At 40.7% G+C, this 21,470-nt stretch overlaps 3 protein-coding genes across 3 annotated transcripts in view; all 3 read left to right on the top strand.

The window, feature by feature from the left end:
• The first annotated feature begins 848 nt into the window (after positions 1-848).
• Positions 849-4,150, top strand: LOC145494427 (uncharacterized). The gene is made up of 2 exons (XM_081473900.1): positions 849-2,393; positions 3,587-4,150. Exons 1-2 carry the CDS (start codon positions 1,700-1,702, stop codon positions 3,826-3,828), a joined length of 936 nt encoding a protein of 311 aa, XP_081330026.1. The 5' UTR covers positions 849-1,699; the 3' UTR covers positions 3,829-4,150.
• A 117-nt stretch (positions 4,151-4,267) lies between these two features.
• On the top strand, positions 4,268-11,413 carry LOC145494430 (uncharacterized). Its single transcript, XM_081473903.1, has 5 exons — positions 4,268-6,120; positions 6,751-6,942; positions 7,418-8,399; positions 8,808-9,122; positions 10,259-11,413. Exons 1-5 carry the CDS (start codon positions 4,351-4,353, stop codon positions 10,540-10,542), a joined length of 3,543 nt encoding a protein of 1,180 aa, XP_081330029.1. The 5' UTR covers positions 4,268-4,350; the 3' UTR covers positions 10,543-11,413.
• Positions 11,414-18,799: 7,386 nt separating this feature from the next.
• The window catches only part of LOC145494416 (uncharacterized), a 78,757-nt gene continuing 76,086 nt past the window's right edge, over positions 18,800-21,470 (top strand). Inside the window, exon 1 of the mRNA XM_081473879.1 lies at positions 18,800-19,641. The gene's annotated coding sequence lies outside the window, so the exon portion shown is untranslated. The remainder of the gene's footprint in view (positions 19,642-21,470) is intronic.

Below are 21,470 nucleotides of genomic sequence, written 5' to 3'. Positions count from 1 at the left end.
TTTTCGCGCGCTTTGTTCCCATTGGATACATTCTCGTTGCCATCGGAAACCTCAAAGTTTTGACGTCAAAACTTTCTGTTGAAACTTGCGTGGTGCCGCGCTCAACTGGGAAGCGTAGTAATACCTCCTTTGCTGTTGATTTAGGATGGCTTCTCATTTGTTTTTCGTTTTTCTTAGCTAAGCTTGCAATGCAAGATGTTTAAGATCCTGCGCTTGTTTTCGCTGATTCCGGCTGTCCATGTTTGATCAATGTATTCATACGAAAACCTTTCCAGCTACCCTGAAAGTCGCAACTATATGTATAAATGTTGCTAATTTACAAATCTGAAGAGGGTAATTTCAATTTGTGGTGGGGGGTTTTATCTAATCCCGAACCCTTGTTATCAGAACGAAGATGATAATGTTGGAATGAGATGCCTGCTCTTCTGGGCCGCAAAACGATCATAGCAAAGTCAGCCGAAGAGATCTTGTTAATCGCTGATGTTTGGCTACCCGTTAATAGCATCGAAGAATAGCTTACAATGTTGCTGACAGCAGCTTTTGTTTTACGATTTGAGAAAATAATTTCGATCTGTTTCCTATTTTTGGTGAAGGTACGAAAGGCATGAATAATCACTAAGTTTACCTTTATTAAGTCAGTGCCTCATTTGTCTCCTTGGACTTCCTATGTTTGCGACTCTCTCTCCATCAGAGAATCGTATATGTCATCCAACTTAAATTTCCTGTTTTGTTTTAAAAATGTCCGTAAGGTATATTGGATGAAGGGAAACCCGCGGGTAACTCAGGGGCATCCTCCTAGTCTCCTTTATGGATTGTAATAGCAGATTTTGGTCTCATATAAGGTGCTCAGGACGGAAAGCAAGTGATTTTACCCAGCCAGATATTTTTTATGGTCACAGGGGAAGAGGAATTTTAAAAAATCACCCCGTTGCTCTGCGTTAGTCAACAGGCCTGAAATCTCTTTTAATGAAACTCATTTTAAGTCACTACAATTCTCATTTTTCTTTCTGTTTTAAACCATATCCATATTGGTCTCCTTTAACAGAATATTACAAATATTCCGACAAGTATGCTCTGTCCCATAATCATAGGAGTCACCACTCCCTAGAGATATATTACTGATACGCCAGGAAAGGAATATACCGACTTTACGCTCTTATTGCCTATTGACTTTGTAGGACATGATGACGACTGCGAAAATTCACTAGGACGAACACCACCAAGCTCTCATCCACCACGTGCAAAGCAAATACCACCCCTACGGCCATTATGTGCAGCCCCGCCCCCGCCGCGTCCAAATTCAACACCACCCCCAGGCCCATCATGTGCACAGGCAACACTACCCCCACTCCCATCAGATGACCAATCATCTTCAGCACGAACCCGACCCCCACCACGCGCACAGCCAACATTAGCCCCACCCCCACCAAATAAAAACAGGAGACCAGCTCCACCCCCACCCAAAGTACGGTCAAGGCCAACCTCACCCCCACCACATTCTGAGTCAACATTAACCTCACCTCAGCCACATGCTCAGTCAACAAACACTCTCCCACCACATGTACCTCCACGTCCACCTTCACCTCCACCTCCACTACATGCTCAGTCAAGACCAACATCATCCCAACCGCATGCTCAGTCAACATCAACCTCACCTCCACCACAATCACAGTCAAAACCAGAAGAAGATTCCGAGGAGATGGAAGAAGCATCTAAAAAGCTTGCGAAAATATCCAGCTCCTTACCTCCAGTCCTTATCAGGAAAACTCTTTTTTGCGATGAACACCACGTTGGCCGAGGAGATCCCCCGAAACCGAAAACAAAGAACAGAGGTCGAGGTTACAAGGGAAGAGGTAGCAGTTTTCAGACCCCTGGCCAAGGTTTCCAGGATGTCGATCATCCGTCTCAGTTCTCTCAAAGGCAGTGCTATTCAGAGGGAGGAGCAAGCCAACAGTATCAAGATAAGAGGGAGCTTCATGGAAGAAAGGCAGGTCAGATGTTCTCGTCTGACGTCGTCGACAGTAATCTGGCGAGACACAGCACCTGTGACGACTGTCTACAAGGCCCTTTTGTGGGAGATGATCCAAACAGATCCGGTCAAGGAAACGGCAGGAGGTCTCGGGAAAGTGGTAACATAGGGTGTGATCAGAAAGGAATAAGGCTTGCCCAGAGCCTGTCAGGTTTTACGGATAGTGGAGATCAGAGTGCTTGTCAGGCTAAAGCAAAAAAGCAGTCTCGATTTCAACAAAATCAGTTACTCGTTAGTGGACTGAGTGCCTGGACGACCGAAGACTGCTTGGTGAACTTCATCGAGGTAATGAGCGGTGGAGAGGTGGAGGACATAATGCTGAGAAACGATAAAGCTCTGATCACAATGGCCAACGACATAACTGGTAAGTGAAGTTAAGGTGTGACTTCACGGTTTTTTTGGAGGTTGACAAATCTCTCTTGTACCTGTGTTTCTCTTGTCTCAGCCCTTTGTATCAGTTATGTCCAGGATTGAACACTAATGAGATTCAAATTCCTTATGATAAGCATCGCAAAGTGTCCTCATTGGTAAAAAGTCACCAAAACAGACACAATTCTGTCAAATATGAAGTAATATGAAAATGTTAAATAACCCTGCCAAATATAAAGTACTAATTTAAACAGTGCTTGCGTTCAATCCTGGACATTAGTGCGTTGTATAACAATGTTTCTTAAGCCCTGACGTGGTACCAGGTATTGGAATCGCACGCAAGACGCCTGCGTGAGGGGCCAAAACCATAGGGCCATTTATACGAGAAAAATAAGCCGCGGATTGCGCAATCCGCGGCTTCCATAAGACGAGAACTGAACCATTTATACAAGCGCGGCTTATATAAGACGCGAAGTGCTCGTATAAATGGTTCACGGCTTATTCGTGGCTATTGCCTCGCTTTTGTGTTGGTTGTCATAGCAATCGCGGAATTGCGCGAACGAGCGAGCGAGCGCGGGAAAACCTTGTGCTTGCGCAGTGTAAGTTCGCGTCTTACGTAAGCCGTAAACCGCGATACCATTTATGCGAGTGATTTTGCGTCTTATATAAGCCGCGGCTTATTTAGGCTTAGCTCAAAACCGTCGTCTTACACAAACCGCGGCTTATGTTATCCGCGGCTTCTCTATGACGTGAACGGGTTAAAATGTACCATTTATACGGTAAGTTCGTGTCTTATTTAAGCCGCGTCTTGTGTAATCCGCGGCTTATTTTCCAAGTATAAATGGGCGTATTGTTGGTTTGTTTTTTGTGTTGGTTCTCGCCACAGTAGAGTGTCTACAGCCAATGTCAAACCCTGAAGTAGGTACTTAATTGCTCCCAAGGGTTCTTCTATCTTAATAATAAGGAAACACACCGTTTGTATTAGTTTTCGACACACTAACGTATATACAGTGAAACCTGTTTCATCACTGTTATTACAGTGATGAAGATTTCTTGAGTTGGTTTGCATTTTCTTCTTACAAATGTAGCTGTACTGTAAATTAGCTTGGCTTTTATATGGGAAGGCGACATGAATTTCCATGTGTTTTCATTAATTTTCATTCTGATAATGATTGTTTTATCACTTAGATTTCAGTAAAATCAAGACCAAATGCGAAGAAAAAGGCTTGGATTTAGCTAAGGTTACCATCGAACAAGTTCCTGTCTGTGCAAGCATTGTTGTCAGCGGTATTTCGAATAATACTACCCATGATGCCATTGAACTGTACTTTGAAAGTCCAAGGAACGGCGGGGGTCCCGTGGAGAGAGTAGATTTTATACCAAAAGGTGGTAGAGCTGTGGTTGTGTTTCAAGATCCAAACGGTTTGTAACACAATAGGCCATTTCCGAGTGGCCCTTTGCCTCTGTGTCAAAACGAGTCTTTATGCGAAGCCATTGTTATGAAAATGCATTTCATCTATAAGTTCATTTTCATGCAAATCAAACTCATTTTCATAAGAAGCGTTTGGCACGAGCACTCGTTTTGAAACTGAGGCAAAAGGCAACTCGGAATGGCCAATTCTAACCTATGGTTACGGTTCAGCTGTCTTTTGTGGGCAGTTCTTAAGAGACGATAACCATGGCATTGGGATAGCCACACACTGAAATCCTCCCTAAGGAAAAGGTTCTACGTACGGTATAACTCTCTTGTTTTATTTTCTTCGTTCACAGATATAAAAGGAGTGTTAGCTAGGCAGAAAGAAAATCCACATGTCTTAAACCAAGCACGACTGTCAGTCAGAATTTACCATGAGTTTCTAGAAAGCGAGGAAGGCGACGAGCCAGATGATTCAGATGGACTGGGAACTACCACCGGTGGCGCCGATAAAACTCAAGTGAGTCAGCGGTCCGAAATGAAAGGACAAAAACTACACATAGCTGTAGACCCGGATGTAATGGAATTCGTTATGACTTCAGCATTTCGTGATCAACTGAGCAATTCCCTGGCCGCTAAGAAGTGTGAAATTACCTGGACACCGAGCACCAAAGTAGCTGTAATAGTGTACCAGGGAGGAGACAATAGTGATTCGTGGCAGTCCGAGTGCATTGATGAAGTACAAAATTACCTCGTTAAATTTGCAAAACGCGACGTTCAAGTCGACAAGGATTCCTGGAGAGCCGTGGTGGCACAGTTACCCAGTATTCGCGCCTGCCTGGGAGTAGATCCTCCGCTGGTCAAACTTATCGATGATTCATTTGCTGCAAGAATTGTTTCCCTGAGCACAGCTGTAAAGGATTATGAGGAGAAGTTGAGATCTAAATTGGAAGACATATACCGGGAGGAGACCAGAAAAACCTACCTGAAGAAAAAAGTTCCAAATGTTCCAAAAGAACACTTAATTCTGTTGGAGAAGATCAAGTTTGTGGGGAAACTTCAAGAGAACAACAAGGAGCTGGAGATAAAGCTAGACACTAAAGGAGAAGAAATCTATTTCGAAGGTCCTGAGTCACAGTTTACTGAAGCAACGACGAAGTTCCTCAAACAAATGTCGTACATGGTTGAAAAGAACTTGGCTCTACCCGACGTCATCTTGGAAGTTTTGGGCTCGGACGAGGGATTAAAGAAAGTGAAAGGTGAGTTGGAAAACAACAATGTGGAGGCAGTGTTCGTCATTGACAAGGACTCCGGTGCCAGAATTGTGAGCACGTCAGCTGCACACTGTGACAAGGCCGAGAGGCTGGTTAACAGGCTGGCGTTGAACGAAAAAGTCCAAGTGAATGATAAGAGCGAATGTTTGTTGAAAACTCCAGAATGGCGTGGGTTATGTGACGAAGTCAACACTGAAACAGCTGTCCGTATCCATCGGAACAACTGGAATGACATTTTCGTCGCTGGGTTCCAGGATAACGTCAAAGAGGTGATGAAGAAGCTTAACACCTTCTTGGAAAACAACTGCATCAGGGAAGAACAGTTTGTATGTTCATCGCCGTTTGTCAGAAAGTATCTTGATGAGTTTCGTCAGGAAGATTTACGCTCCATTGAAAACCAACTGAAAGATTTTGAAGTGAAAATTAAAAAAGGAAAAGGAGATGATGATTTTGACATTTCTGGAAACAGAAAAAGCTTGACTGATGTGAAGAGACAGCTTGAAGCTCTCGAAGAAGATACCGTGTCAAAACATTTTGACGTGAAACAGCCAGGCCTCCAGAGGTACTTTGACTGTGGAAAAGGAGATCGTCTTGTGAAATTAGTGGAAAAGGATCAAAACTGTGCGATACAAGTGCAGATGAATTTTGGCCAAAGCCTAGATGAAAATGATGATGATAAGGATGGCGACGGAGATGGCGGTGGTTTTGGTGATGGTGATGCAGGAGCTGCGGCTGCTGGTGGTGGTGCTGCTGCTGATAGTAGTGCTGCTGATGATGATGATGATCGTGGTGGTGCTGCTGCTGCTGCTGATTGTGCTGCTGCTGATCGTGATGATGATGATGATGATGATAATGACGATAATGATGTTGATGATGACAATGAACAAGATGATGATGGTGGCGGTAGTGGTGGTCGTGATGGGGATGACGACGAAGATGAGCATGCTGATAACGGGACTGATCCGTTCACCTTGGTTATGACTAAAGGCCACCACAAAATATCGTGGAGAACTGGAATGATTGAGATGGAGAAGGTGAGTGTTGAGCAAACCTGTGTATTCAGTGTTACTTTTGATTAGTTGTCAATTATAAATCGGTCATTTCAACTGAACTATCAATCAGATTAAAGACATTTACACCCGCATCCAGCGTTACGTGCATAGGCGACATCCTATGCGCGTAACACTGAAAGCAGGTGCAAATGCAGTTAGATAACCCATCATGTCCAAACTATCTGTTATGATTCTGCTCTACTATCACACAGTTTAACTCCCTTTAGAATTAGTTCCTTTCAATCCCATTTTAAATCCCGACTTAAGTAATCTCCTTTAGTTACAGCACAATCTAGTTCTTAGCTAGTTTTCTTCTTAATCAGGACTATTTCTTTATGAACGTGTTTCTCAAATACCCTCCAGAACCCGGCTGCTCAAACTCTAATTAAGCAACATAAACCTCAAATTAAAGGAGCTACGTCACGGTTTATGCATCTTGAAAAGTTAAGCCTACATTTTTCAAGTTCGTCGTTTGTAATCCGTGTTAATCCTTAATCCTTACCCATCCTTGTACCTTTTTGGCCGGTTTAGTTTTATCTCTTTGGTGCTTTCTATCTTATTTGTCGTTGTTTTGCTATCCTTTATTTGGTACTTTGCAATTTTAACATGAAGTTTTGTTTTAAACTACGGGCTGATGCATTGGTCTGTTCGGTCGGAGCAACCTCTCAAGCGATTACAAAGGCTGGTGTTTCTCTAATGACACCTCCAAACGCTGGAGACAGTGCTGTCTCTCCTGGTTTTCCATTGACTAATCACGTGATCAACACTTCCTGTGGCCCATGGAATGGTGGCAAAGGGGAGGCGGTAAGCGTATTTTTACCGGTATTCTTACTTTAAACTGATGCTTCACAACGGTGGATGAGTAGGGGTGGCACAGTTGAGAGAACGCTAGCCTGCCACCAATGTGGCCCTTATAGGAATCCCATGTGGGTTGAGTTTTTCTTGAAGGTTCTCGTCCTTGCCCCCTCCAATAGTTTTTTCAGGGAACTCCGCTTTTTCTTCCATCGCAAAAAATCAACACTCCAAATGCAAACCACAATCACCCACTTTGCTCCGACGAACGGCTAACGCAACTAACTGACTGGGGGGCTAATTCAACTTTATCAACTTCAAGATGATAACTAGCTAGGCTTCTCTGTCAACTGTGCCTCACTTCTCGTAAAACTCTGTAGAATCAGTGAGAGGAAAGATATATAGATATAAATGGACTTCTCGCAAAGTACTCATTATATGGTCCACCTTTGAAGTCCACTCTTACAAAATTTCCCTTTTGCTCCAGTCTCTACGGGCCATCATCCAAAAGTGTCTGCAAAAGGGAGAAGAGCTTGGAGTGAAGTCCATTGCGTTTCCTGTCATAGGAACTGAAAACCTCAGCTTCCCACGGGATGCAGCCTCGAGAATCATGTTAGAAGAAACAATTAGCTTTTGCCAAGCTAACCCTTGGTCTAAAGTGGAGGATATCCGATTTGTTGTGTTCGAGCAAGATCAGGCATTAAATGCTGCCTTCAAACAAGAGATGGACAAATTGAAAGTCAAGCACAAAACCCGCACTCCTGCCTACACTGCGAGTGGGCTGTACAAAAGTATTTGTTCCAAACTTCGAGGACTTAGAAGGGACCGATCAGTCTCAACAAATTTAGACTCAATATCAAATGATACAGATACTGGAATGCTAAGAAAGCGTGAAAGGAGACGAAAGCACCGCCCGAGTCAGGAACACTCCGTGCGAATTTTTGTCCTCGGCAAGAACAGTGAAGGCGTGGACAAGGCCGTGGAATCTTTGAAGAGAAGTTTTTCTGAAGCTTGTACCACGGAAAAAGTCGAAAATGAGGTTGTTAGTCAACTTTCTCATAAACAGATTGTCAAACTGAGAAGAAAAGCCGAAGACCGTGACGTCAAACTTGAAGTTGAGGCTGAAGTTAATCGCATTGTCTCACGAGGTCAACCGACTGATGTGTCCGGCATGGTCGGGGAGATCTGGAAAGAGATTAGCAAGAGAACAAAGAAGAACCAGGAGGAAGAACAGGCGCAACTGGTGTCAAGTAACATAGAATGGAGTTACAAAATACGCGGTAGTAAAAAGGTTTTTGATCCCAGAGCAAAAGCGAAGATTGAGATTGCGAGCAGCAAAGCTGCGCCCACAGTTAGAGTATCTTTACGTGGAGAGAAGTTTATCCTTGATCTGAAGTCAAAAACTGGCCGCGGACAACAAACCGGTGAACAAATTACACTGAAGAGAAAGGTGAAGGGAGTTGAAGAAGGTTAGTCACAGTATTGCATCAGTTAGTTTTGCGAAAAACGCTGTTACCATAACCCCTTTTAATAACCCCTTTTAATTGTTTAATGCAGAGGTCCAATGACTAAAATCAACCAATTAGATGGCTCTACTGCTGGCCCAATATTTTCCAAGTTGTTGGACCAAAGTACTGTCCAAGATTTTCCATTCAAAGGCAGTCCATGCTAGAGATTTAGCTGAAAATATGCATATCTACCAGCACCGCGCAATTTTTAAATTTTCCCAAGCCCATTTAAGAATTTTAGAACGGTTTCTTCAAAAAAACGAAGTAACCTCATTTTTCATCAGTTGAAAAAATAACTGATGGTTTTCTCTGTTTCTATTTTGATATACACTGCAAAAAGGTAAAGGTGGTAACCATTTCTGTCTTCAGGAATTCCTCTTCCCAAACACTGGACGAAAATGCCAAGCGCTGACATGACAGTGCACCTGGTTCCACTCTTGAAAACTTCCTCTGAGTATTACGACGTCACGCGCAAGTTCCAGGCTACCGCTGGTGGAGTGCATATTCAGAAAATAGAACGAATTCAGAATCCTCATCTTTGCCAGTGTTACATGGTAAGAAAACAAAAGATGGACAAAGACATTGGTGGGAGTAGTGAACGGCAGTTGTTTCATGGAACCGACGCTAAAAATGTCAGCCACATTTACACTCAAGGATTTAACAGAAGCTTATGTGGGGCCCATGGTAAGTGGTTACGCTATTGCTTTGGAAGGTGAGGTGGTTGTGTAACGAATGTAACAGTTATGATAGAGCGAGATTTGCAATTTATCTGGGTCGTGCATCGAAGTCTAATTACAATTTGCAGTAAGGGAGAAGAACCAGACCAGCTGGAGAAAAAAACCTCAGCAGGTCTAGAATTTGAACAAGGACCACAATGGTCGAAGGCGAGCACTCTCACAATTGCGCAATCCATGATCCCGAGTGAAACAGAGACAATAATGAAAGAATCCCCGTGGACCATTATTAGAAAGATATTTAGAGCTTGCACCGGGTTATTTTTGTTCGTTGCTACGACCGCGCGGTCATCCCTTAAAAGAAACAGTAACATGCCGTCAGTCTAAATTCTCAGTCTGGTGTCGATATTAAGATAGCCATACAATTTGAGACACAACTGACAATGGATTGAAATAATTTTAATTGGAAGAGGTCACATATGAAAGACCTGTTCTCTCCCTCTTTATTTCCTTGGGCCACGTATTTCAAGCGAGTAAATTACAGAAATATCCACTCTTTCTGATCGTAGTTACCTTTTTCCGATTGTATAAAATTAAGCTTTAGTTTTTATTCATTTGTCACAGTCGAACCTTTCCATACAGACACCTCTCTAATACAGACACCGCTCTAATACGGATAGTTTCCTATGTATCGACAAAATTCACATACCGGCATTTCCTGTAAAAAAAAAAACCTCTATAACAAAGACCCTCTCTAAAACGGACAACGGACACTACATCTCGGCCATAGGGAGCAAATTCATACAACTGTTAACCTCTTTATTACGGACACTCCGGAGACAAAGTGTCGATAATTTGAGGTATGTACCATTTCCTGTCGGCTGTTACACAAACATTGACACTTTATCATTCAGATTCAGAAATTCACAGGGCACTCACTTTGGACCTGATTGTAGTTCCTAAACGCTCTAAACTGTCAGAAGAGTCTTAAAAGTGACTTCATCATAGTGACCTTTTCAATATGGGCACCTCTCTAACACAGACACTTCGCTCTATCCTTTCGGTGTCCGTATTAGAGAGGTTCGACTGCCATGCTGTTATTTGTTGGAATCTTTCGCCTCACTAACACTTTGTGTTTCTTTTTAGGAACTAGATTTGGACAAGGTACTTATTTTGCAAGAGACGCCTCTTACTCACTTGGTTACGCAAGGATGGGAGATGCCGGGGGTCGCTACATGTACCTTGCCCGGGTCCTGGTCGGGCAGTATTGCGTAGGCAACTCTACATTGAAAGTGCCTCCCCCAAAGAACCTTTCAAGACCAGAGATATTGTATGAATCAGTGGTTGATAATCGAGTAAATCCGTCTATTTTTGTTGTATTTTACGACAATCAGTGTTATCCGGAATACCTTATAACTATGCAACGGTAGACGAAATATTTCTTTGTCAATGCTCTTCGTAGGAAATGATGTGTACACGTTGTTCCGCCAGAGAATATAATATCTGACACAAAATTAAATTGTAGATTAAAATGTGATATTTTTACATGCAGAATGATGTAACAAGGAATTCAAACTCAAAATGTACTTAGATCAGGAAGTCTGTATACGACAATCTTGACCGTGGTCGTGAGAACAGACCGAACGCAGTCAAGCTCGGTTGATAAGATGTTTATTACATGGCCAAACAAGACTACAATTCGCTGAAAGTCGCTTTATGCAGCCGGTTCATAGTCGCTGCCGTTTTGCTTGCGAACTGGGATGAAAACTTTTGGTCAGAAGAAGGTCGAACTCACTGACTGGTTTATTTTTTAATTTTTCTAGCTTCTAATATTACCTTGGTCTTGTAGTGAGTATTTTTAATTTCTGGACTACTTACAAAAATTTCTCAATTTCGTATCCTAGACCGCGGGCAATATCGATTTTGGCCCATCACATTTGTGAAATTTGGTACTAGTTACCAGTCCTTACGAGACACGGCCACATAATATCGCTTGATGTGATTTTGTGTACCAACTCAGGATTCGGGTTGGCAAGTTTCTTTACGCGAAAAATATTTTGAATTTTTTGTTTTCAAAATTAAAAAGCAACCAGCATAATTTTACGATGGGCCCAGATTGGTTATCACCCCATGGACAAACCAGCAGACAAAGCAGAACGCAAATGAGGAGAAAGAGAAATCAAATGTACATAATGTCCTTATTCCATTGGTTTGGCATCTTTAAAGGAGCTAAGTCACAGTTTGCGCATTTGAAACGTATAGGCCATATTTTTCAAGCTCTTCATTTGTAATCCGTGTTAATCTTCTCCATCCTTAAACATCCTTGTTCTTTTATGGTTTATTATTTTTTCCTTGGTGTATTTCTATCTTAGTAAACTGTTATTTCCTTCAATTGAAAGGTGATTTTGTACGTGGCCAGAACAACTCAAAATATCGTGACTAAGCTCCTTTAATTCCATGGGTGGCTTATCCCACTAATAAGAATAACTTATCAGGTACTTTTTACAACAACTAGGGCGAAAATGGTTTAAATGTCACGAGGTAATTTTACATAGTCAGTAAACTAGTACCAATACACTCACGTTTCAAACTCAGGGTAGTTATAGTTAAGTTGCGTTCAAGCATATGTCAAGTGTTTGAACAAAGTTCAACATTATCTTGTCATAATGAAAGGCTTTGTCACTTTTCGCTTAGGAAAGTAAGGAATAACTGTAAGGCTGCTTCTAGAAACTTTAGATTTAAAATTTGATTAACAAGTAAACTCTGTAAGGATATTTATAAATTTCTAGCATTTTTATAGGAAAAATATGTCGCTTCTCTTTGGCTACAATTATAAGTTATAATTAATTACTTTAACTGGAAACACCGGGCTTAACTCTTAATGACTGCCTTACGATAGAATGATGGGGGAAAAATTCCACCTCTATAACAATGCCAGAAAGACAAACACTATATGCAATTTTTTATCTAATACGTGTGGATTTTAGGTGTATAATGTTAATTAAAGGCAATGAAATTGGTTGTTTCTTTTTGTTACATTTATCAGAGAGTCGATCGGAAATGAGTTGAAATGGATGCTGGTGTAACACCTGACGCGTGAGTGACGTCCATCGAAAACCTGTTTTAACCGGTTGAACAACCTCGAGGGAGAGCGGGAATAAATGAGAGACGAAGTGAAAAAAGTCGAGTGACATTGAGGCCTCTAAGCTTTTTTCCAGTCATAAGAATGCATTTGTCAGAAAGTATTCAGTATTCCACAATTTTGAGAGGTACAATGGTGTAATCTCAGATCCAGTGATACAGTAAAAACCTGCATATAAGAACCTTGAGGCTGAAATTTGGCATTGAAATACCCAAAAATGTAAGAACTTGTTCAACCTGGCAAAGAAAAATATATGGGTTCTTATACAGAAAAATCACTCCAACTTTGATAGTCTAAATTCTGGATTTTAATTGTGTGAGAAACTTCTGACAAAAAGTTATTGTGTATATATTGTTTCTTTGCAAACAACGCAAGCAGTTTTGTTGTTGAAAATACAAGTGCTAAAATTAATTATTATGCATAAAAAGTACAATATTTCTGCGAATGCTTCCACTAGGACAACCACTGAAAATTAGGAACCTATTAACAACCTAATTAGCCTGAATTGTGAAAAACGACCCTAAAATATAACGGTTTGGTTTTAAAACTAATTAAAATTTAGGACGTTTTCTGGATCTTTAATAAAGTCAACTCGGCTACCTTGTTACCTTCTGGCTGAAAAGCTGGCAGACAATCAACAAATATCAGCCGTTTCAGTAAAGGTATCCCAAGCTCCTTGGGAGCCGTGAGCATTATGCATACGGCGGCAGCTCCCGCTGTACGAGCGGCTGCCAAAACTGAGCTGTCCAACCGAAACCACACGACAATAGCGTTTTTCTTTCGCAGCTAATAAAAATAAAGACAATGCTTAAGTTGCTTTGGTCTCTTCTAATAGTAAACTTGAGAATTCTGGGTTTAATTTGACGAGGAACAGCATATTTTGTTCAAAATAAGACAACTATTATCCTACGTGGCGACACTCCACGAACTACGAGCGAGTTACCATCCCCGACGACGGCCACCCATTTTGGACCCCAAATTAGAGGTATTTTTCACTTTTTACAATTCGATATGGTTTTTGGAATTGTAAATCCCTTTCCGTGAATATTTAATGCCATCTCCAGTAAGAAAAATTGCCTGATTTCAATGCCTTTCGTATTAACTTACATTGACATCAGGACAGTAAAGTTTTTGCCGCCTGCTGAATCACCCGTATCTCCTGTTCTAAATGGGTTAAACCCACCTTCTCTAAATTTAGTACTAAGGGTGGCAGCCATGTTAGATGATCATCTGTGCCAGCTAACATGACAATGGCTGCTGTTACTAGGGATCTGACCAATCATCGTTTAGATTAGAATTTCCCAATCTAAATCCAACATGGCAGATAAAAAAGATGGTGATTACAGAAGTCATGATCCCCTTTCTAATACTCAACTTACCCGCCACTTTGATTTTTTTCTTGGTTATGTTCTCAACTGATCTTAGAGCGCTTGAAATTACTGATGCCTTCTCTCCTTTTAGATTGACAAAGAATTTCAATAAGCAAGTCCCGAAGCGCGCGAGTATTCGCTTTTCGTTCTTGGATCACTGAAGTAGTGTGTTATTGTGTATCTCTTATCACTTTTAAGTGGTATCGAATGTATGTTATTTAGACAAACAACGATCGACAAGAAAATAATAGACTTTCGACTTTTTACTCCTTGCTTGTGAACGTGCCATTTTTATTTTTTATTGACCGTTTAATACGAATTGGAAATGTGGTCAAATGTCATTGCGTAATCGCCCGATTTGTGGAAAATTGTGAAATCAACATCCAAGAAGGTCTAACTTCATTTGACTTCTGCCGTATTATTTCTGTTCCCTTTTTCGATATTTCATTATCGTGCTATTATGGCAAGCAAAAATACTAAGCCACGTGTTCAAACATATAGTTTGTTAACCGACTTCCAAAAGCATATTCCCAAGCGACATTTCGATAATGGAATGGTCGGTATTGGTCGCCAGTACCAGGAGATGGTAACGCGTGTAGCCGAAGAAACTAATCTTACAAGGGATAAAGTTGAGATGAGGTTATAGACTTACACCTTGTCTTATAGACCTAGATATATCTTGCTACAACATTTAAGAGAGGGCTGCTTCTAATTTTGGCTGACCTCGCTTAGGCAGGAAATGCTCACGCCATTCAGTCGTGAGCATGATGCAGTGCGGGTGTTATTTACATTAACTTGTAGTGAAAACGGCCATCACTATGTGTATTATAAACTGAGAAATATGTTCTATAAACTGAAAATGAAGGCTAGATAAGATGTTTCAATGTTGGCGATGTGAAATAGGTAAATAGGTAAATAAAAATCTTTGATGTTTCTTTTATCACCTGTCACGCTACATTCCACATGTGTCACGAAACCTTCTTCATTTAGTTTTAAAATGAAAATAGCTAGAACGAGTAAATATTACAAAGCTTTTGACATAGCCTTCTGATTAGAACAAGATATACAATGGAAAGTGGTAGAAGGACTTTCTTCTGCGGTTTTTTGGTCCCTTCGGAGGCCGGTGTTAGCTTTTGTTTGCTTGTTTTCGTTCTGAACATTGGGGAAGTGAAAGTTATTAACAATGGTGTTAATGGCAGGGAAGGCTCAAAGTTTTCTTAGGTTTTTGATGGACAAATTTAAAGGCTTCATTGTATACATGTATTACTGACATCCAGTCTCGTATCTGCATGGAACCCCCCCCCCCCCCCCCCGCGGGAAGGTTACTCCCAGAATGAAATTGGAAGTTGTTACGACGACCACTGACCCTCTGCTATTGATCTCAGATGTTCCTCCCTTCAAATAGATTATCATAATTTTTTCAAACGTATTTCATTTCGAATGAGTATTAAAAAAATGATCACGTGATACAGATTGGGAAGCTTTTCTTTGAAATGACTTCTAAAGGAATCTTTTCATGGAAGTAACGGCGAAAAACGCGACAAAGCGTTCAGTAGGTTACTATAAATAACTTTCCTTCCTAGTAGTGAGACTTCGTCGGGATCAAACTTCAAGATACAAAGATGGAACTTATCTGACGCTAAACCTTTGTAGTTTAAAGTACGTTCCCACTATAGGGTGTGACCATCAAGACACCCACGAGAAATACGTGCGCTAGGAATTAAAATGTGCAATGTAATTGGGCTCACGGATTTAATTTCCACCGCGACCAGATAATGACGGGAGATATGGCCACGCCTTAAAGATTCAGAGACTGACGGTAAGAGAAACACTGAGTCCGAGCCTTGTTTCACTTGGATTATACAGGCTTTGTCGTATTGGACCTAAAATGCCAGCTAGGGTAGGGAAACTAGAGTTGTTATTATCTTTTTCTTTTTCCTACCCTAGTCTTCTTGGTCAAATAGTGTCACGTGAACAGTGTCCTACACCGCCTGATTCTTCTCTAAAAGTCATCTTGGAGTAAATTTTTGCTAAATGTGATGCGCGGGAGTGGAAGCTTCTTTTAGAGGATCGCGAAAAAAAGCCCAATATAAAACAATACAGTCGAACCTATATATTAATAACGGCCCTGTGGTACACGGCCACCCTCTATTAAGCGGCCAGTTTTCAAAGTCTCGATTTTTCGCTCATGCAAACGCTGTATTTGTTACCTGTATTAGACGGCCACCTCTATTGAGCGGCCGCGGCCACCCTGTAGCATTAGTACTACGTTTGCCTTTCTTTGTTATTTTCACCTGTATTAAGCGGCCACCCTGAACCTAACAACTACGAATTGACTGAATGAGATATTTTGTTGTGAACTGTAATTCCTAGAAATACAGTGCTGTATACCGAAGAAGCGTAGAGGACAATTTAGAGTAAATTTACAATTTACACAGCACTTTTACACCAGGTTACGTATGTTATACTGTTAAGTTACAAGTTTGACACTGAACCTTGTTTAAAGTATTGACGGCTTCATAGTGTTGATTGTCCTATTGTTTCCTTACATGAAGTGTTTTTGTATGATACGCCATTAAAATTGACATTAAATTCTACCATTAATGACCGCTGTTCCTGTCGACAATACAAAGAGCACTCGTTTAACATTATATTTACATTAATTTCTCATACTTACATAATCACTGAATACAAGAAGAAAACATTGCTTTGGATAACCTTAAGTTACTTTACATTTAATGATTAGGAATTACTTTAATTATAACGAAAATTTTGAAACTAACAAGAAAGTGGAGGAGACATCTTTTGTTTCTCATATTATTTATGCCTCAATATGTTCGATTCTGTATTAAAGTGAGATTTTGTTTGCAAAATCAGCAAGTAAGATTGAACAAGTATGCAATTTGTTAGTGTAGATGTAGTATTTCATGAAAAACAGCGTGTGGTTAAATTTCTTCGTTACATTTTTTCCAAATGGTTCAGATGTTACACCGAACAGTTTTTCTTCCCTGATGTGCGGATCGAAATGAGTTCCAAGTCCTACAGTGGTTCATACTTGCATGTATTTCTTCCTCAGTGTGCACGCTTGATGTATCACGTTGCCTAACGTTGCGGCCTGAGTTAAACTTGTGCCCAGTAAGGATGGGCAATAATAATCCACCCCACCCCCCTCCCCCCCCCCCCATATACACACACATACCCTTAAGCTTTATGTTTCTTTTTCAGACCAGCAAAAATGCCGACAATGTTTTCCTCAAGCGGTCATATACAGTAGTCGAACCTGTATATAAGCGGCCACCCTCGGGACTTAAAGGTGGCCGCTTAATACAGGATCACTAAAAATGCTACTGCGGTGGGCGTGGTCTAAAGGTAGTAATTATAGATTGTTCACTGTATAGTTTATTGTAAGTAGAGGAATGTTAAGAAGATAATTACTAGATTGTAAATAATGGAGCTGAGAGAAAGAATAAATAAATAAATAAAAATAGGGCTTGGTACCTCATACATTAACTTCACCAGCAGTTTATAATTACTCTCAAAAATTGGGGTGGCGAATGGTCCTTTAAAAACCCATGGTCTCGCAAAACTTTCGCCAAATTTCACGGGTCTCGCAGTGTCGTTTTTTAGCGCTTATGTGCGTCTCGCAGTCTCGATTTTTCTCACAAAGCTGTCTCGCAGTCTCGATTTTTTTTCAAGGCTAAGAAAGTCGTTAAGTACCGATTTGCTTATTTTTTTTATAAAGTTAAATGACATCACAACATCTTAGAACCTGAACGTTTTGAGTTCGCATTTTAAACACTTTGGAGTCTCGGTCTCGCAATTGAAGAGATCAAAATGTCTCGGGCTCGCAAAGAAAAACGCTAATCTCGTCGTCTCACAAAGTCTCGCATTCACCATTCGCCACCCCTAAAAATGGCCGGTGACCCCCTCTTCTCTTGTCATAGATCACTTCCTTGCCTGATTTTCTGTATTTTAACAAGAAACGGGAATTTGAAATCATATGGGAGGCGAGGGGATATGGAAAAAATTCGCGCGTTTTTTTTTTTTCATTTTACCTTTGGGGATGCCGGAGAAGGGATGTTGAAACTCCGAATTGACCATTAGAGTCATTACAGAGTGAAATTAACTAAAAGTTTCCTTTTTACGTTAATACCTTTTTAATACATCTGTCTAAAATTACCACCTTCTAATATACCTATAAATAATAGATAAGAATTTCAACCACCTCGTCATATTTTTGTGTTTCCCCTACAAACACTAAAAGAAGCCCCCAAATGATGAGACTGTCATGTTGAACTGAAAGAGCGAGGTCCGATAGGACTGTGATCTGATCAGTCCTGCTCCGGGGTGTGCGTGTGGTGGGGGGGGGGGGGGGGAGGGGCGGGCAAGAAAACTTCAGCTTGCTGAAAGTTGCTTATTGCAGCCGGTTCGTAGTCGCTGGCATTTTGGTTGTAAATTGCGATGAAAATTTTGGTCAAAAGAAGGTTGAACTCATTGACAGGTATGTATTTAATTTCTCAACCTTTTTAGCTGACTAACAAAATTTCTTACAGGCTCTTAGTCTTGAATTTGCCTTTTACTTTCGGACTGCAAAAACTCTTAAATTTCGCATTCAGCTGGTCCAGGTTGTTCGAAAGATGGATAATTATAACGCTCTTCACGGGATAAATCACTATTCAGCCGATAGCGCAGTTTGTTTTGTTAACACTTATCCACTGGAAAGCGATTTATCCGGTGGATAACTTTATCCAGCCTTTGAACAACTGGGGCCTGGTGTTTTGATTGCCTGAGTTGAATTTACAGTTACCAAAGTTTAATTTGCTTGTGTTATTCACCCTTTTTCTCTTCGTCGTTTGGGCTCCTCTATTTAGTATTTTTAGCACAAACAAGTTCTAACGATTTTGAAAAATATAAAAGAAGAAACCGACACAACGTAGGATGATTTTTTTTGAAGGTGTACCATATTTCGGCTGGTCAAACCAGCCTTCTTCGGGTACAATGAGAATTTTACATTGGGACGTGTTTTTACGTAGCATATTTTCGTAATACCGGAAATATGTAAGACTTACTGACAGTGTAAACGATTTTGTATTTTGTTTACAACATTCTTATGGCGAAAGCAAAAGGTAGAGCGATTTAGTTGGCAGTCTGCAGATGGAAACATCTAGACTGCGGTCAATATCGATTTTAGCCAATCATATTCGCGAAATTGGTATTTTCCAGTCCTTGCGAAACACGGCCTAGAGTGCTCGTCATACCTTTTAGGGGTTAAAAACGCGGTTTTGGTGCCTCTTAGAGTGTTTAGGCTCAAAGGGTCCACAGCGGGAACTTTTGCGGTTTAGGGTATTGACTTTAAAAAAAATGTGACAGGAGATGTGTTATGTAAGAATTGGAACTTCTTATAGGGGAGAAAAAAATTTCAAGCCACGCCCACAAAACAGGATCTTGGTGCCTCGTAGGGGTTCTTTTCTTATGGTCTTATGGTCCGTCTTTAGTCCCCCACCCCCCGGGAACACGGACAAATAATAAATAACCTAAAGGCGTAACTTGGGATAAGGTAGAAGGGGTGGACTAGGAACCAAACGCTAACCTACCTTGTCAGCACCAGTATGTATTAGCAAGAACCAAGAGTTAATGATCATATTCTCTTGCAAGAGCGGATGTTTTAGTATCGGTCTATTGTTTTTGTTTTTGTTTTTGTTTTTTTGTTTTTTTTTTTGTCAGCAGTGTGAAAAGGTTTGATTAATCCTGCGGTTGTTTTGACATGTCAGCCATAGGCTTAAATTATTGTCCGTTAATCATGTATGACCAATAAAGGGTACATGACTATTCGGAAATTATCTGCCAAAAATATACCGGAGTCAATCTTTCAAGTGTGAGTCAGCAGTGCGCAGTTTGCTCCGGTCCTCCACGCGCTTTCCTTTACTTTAGGCGTTAAAAGTCAGGGGTGCTTATGAAGAGAAGGGACAAAGCCGTGATAAGGTGATACTCAATTAAGCCGGCAGACACACAAGAAGGTAGGAACTCTATCATTTATTACAAGGTGTCTGGATCGAGTTTAATTTTAACTCATAGCTGAGAATTGGTCAAAATTTAAGCCGCTGTTAGCTGTTGACGCACTTTTAAACTAATGGTTGAGATCTGAGATATACCAGCATTCTGCTGATCAGAGATAAAATTTTAATCTATATCATCCATTACTCATGAGATTATGTTTGTGTTTTGATGTCTGAACTAGCGATGGCCATGATCTCATCATCGATCTTTAAGACGTTGATTATTTTCCGTTATCTTCAGTGCACGCCAGATTTTGCAATAAGCAGATCAGATCGAGTGGCAGGGGATTAAACTAGATAAAAACGTAAATCAGCCAGTATAGTGCGCGCAAATTAGCGATTAATTAATACCTTTCTTTTTTTCATAAATTTCTTACATTCCCAAGAATAATGAATTTTTCCTTGCGTGAAGCCCCTGGCGCGGCCCACGTACGTTCTGGAACTTTTCAGGGTAAACTGATTTTCAATATTGTAAGACAATGGCGTTGATGCAACACTGCATTCTCATTCTCAGAACCAAGATAACAGAGCAAACGAATTTATACCACACAGTGAAGAGAATTGATATCTTAAAATTGAGAATGAGAGGGTTGCGCCTCGTTGGCTATCTATATTATCTCATATCCAACGCCAGCTCGTGGAATAATTTTTAAACTAGTCGTAATCGTAGATTTAAGAGTGCGTCCGAGTTTTGTTAGGATTTGTATGTTAAAAAAGCAACAATTCTTGCAACAGCATTTTCTGCCTGAGCTGTTAGGTAGGCGTGAAATTGGCTTCCCTTCAGCAGGGGCGAAAACAACATGAATCGGATCGCAAACACGTGCATACGAGAGGGTTTGTTCTCGTCTATACATGTATTACGTAATTTCTGGACTTAATTTAGAAATACGTTCTATTTTTAAGTCTTTAAATGAAGACAGCTGAATTACACATCCTTCACAACATTGTTTTGATGGTAGTTTAATTAAACTAATTGGTTTCACGCACTCAACTTTCATTGGCTTTCGTTTTAACCTTTATGGACCGATAGCTTGAACAATTCATCTCTGCGTGCAAAGTCCATCGAAAACACGTTCGCAGCTTTAGCAGCTAAAAAAGAAAACCTTAGTACTTACGAAAACCTGAAAACAAATCTAGCTTCAACAAAATCAAAACCATGACCGCCGAGTGCCGGTGCAGTGCTCTATCAACTTAGCTATCAAGCAGGGTGGGAGTTTGACTAGTGAATATACGAAATATCACATCTTTGAACTACAGACGAGATATTTTTAAAAACATACGAAATACCGTCGCAGTCATATTGGTAGCTTTGTCAGTTGGGAAACTTAGATTTTGATGGGTCATTATAACCAATCATAGTCTCAAGAAATACAAATACGAATAGAAAGTTAAGGTTACAAAATAGACGCTCATCTTTCGTCACGGTGTATGGTTTTATTTCGATCAATATTCTCAAAAACAAGCGTTCAAAGCAGTTTGCAGTATTTACGATGGCTTAACGCTCGTCTAAGTGCAGTGTATGTAAAAATAAATTCCTCAAACACTATCCTTTGCATCCGGGAGATCTGGTGACCTATGGGGGAGATTCCTGGATAATCAGAGAGAGATGGTCAAGATGATTTAACACTGGGAAATTACTCCGACCCTGAAATTGTAGTTTACTAAGCGAAATTACTACCGGTAAAGTACAGCTTGCTACTCGACAGGTCTTTTTTGCAGGGTGCAGGGTGCAGGTTGCAGGTTGAAATTTAATTATAAATGGAAAACCGCTGGCACCTAAAAGAAACGTA

Source organism: Orbicella franksi, chromosome 8 (assembly GCF_964199315.1).
Source record: "Orbicella franksi chromosome 8, jaOrbFran1.1, whole genome shotgun sequence".
Taxonomy (NCBI): domain Eukaryota; kingdom Metazoa; phylum Cnidaria; class Anthozoa; order Scleractinia; family Merulinidae; genus Orbicella; species Orbicella franksi.
This window is presented reverse-complemented; position numbering and strand designations above follow the sequence as displayed.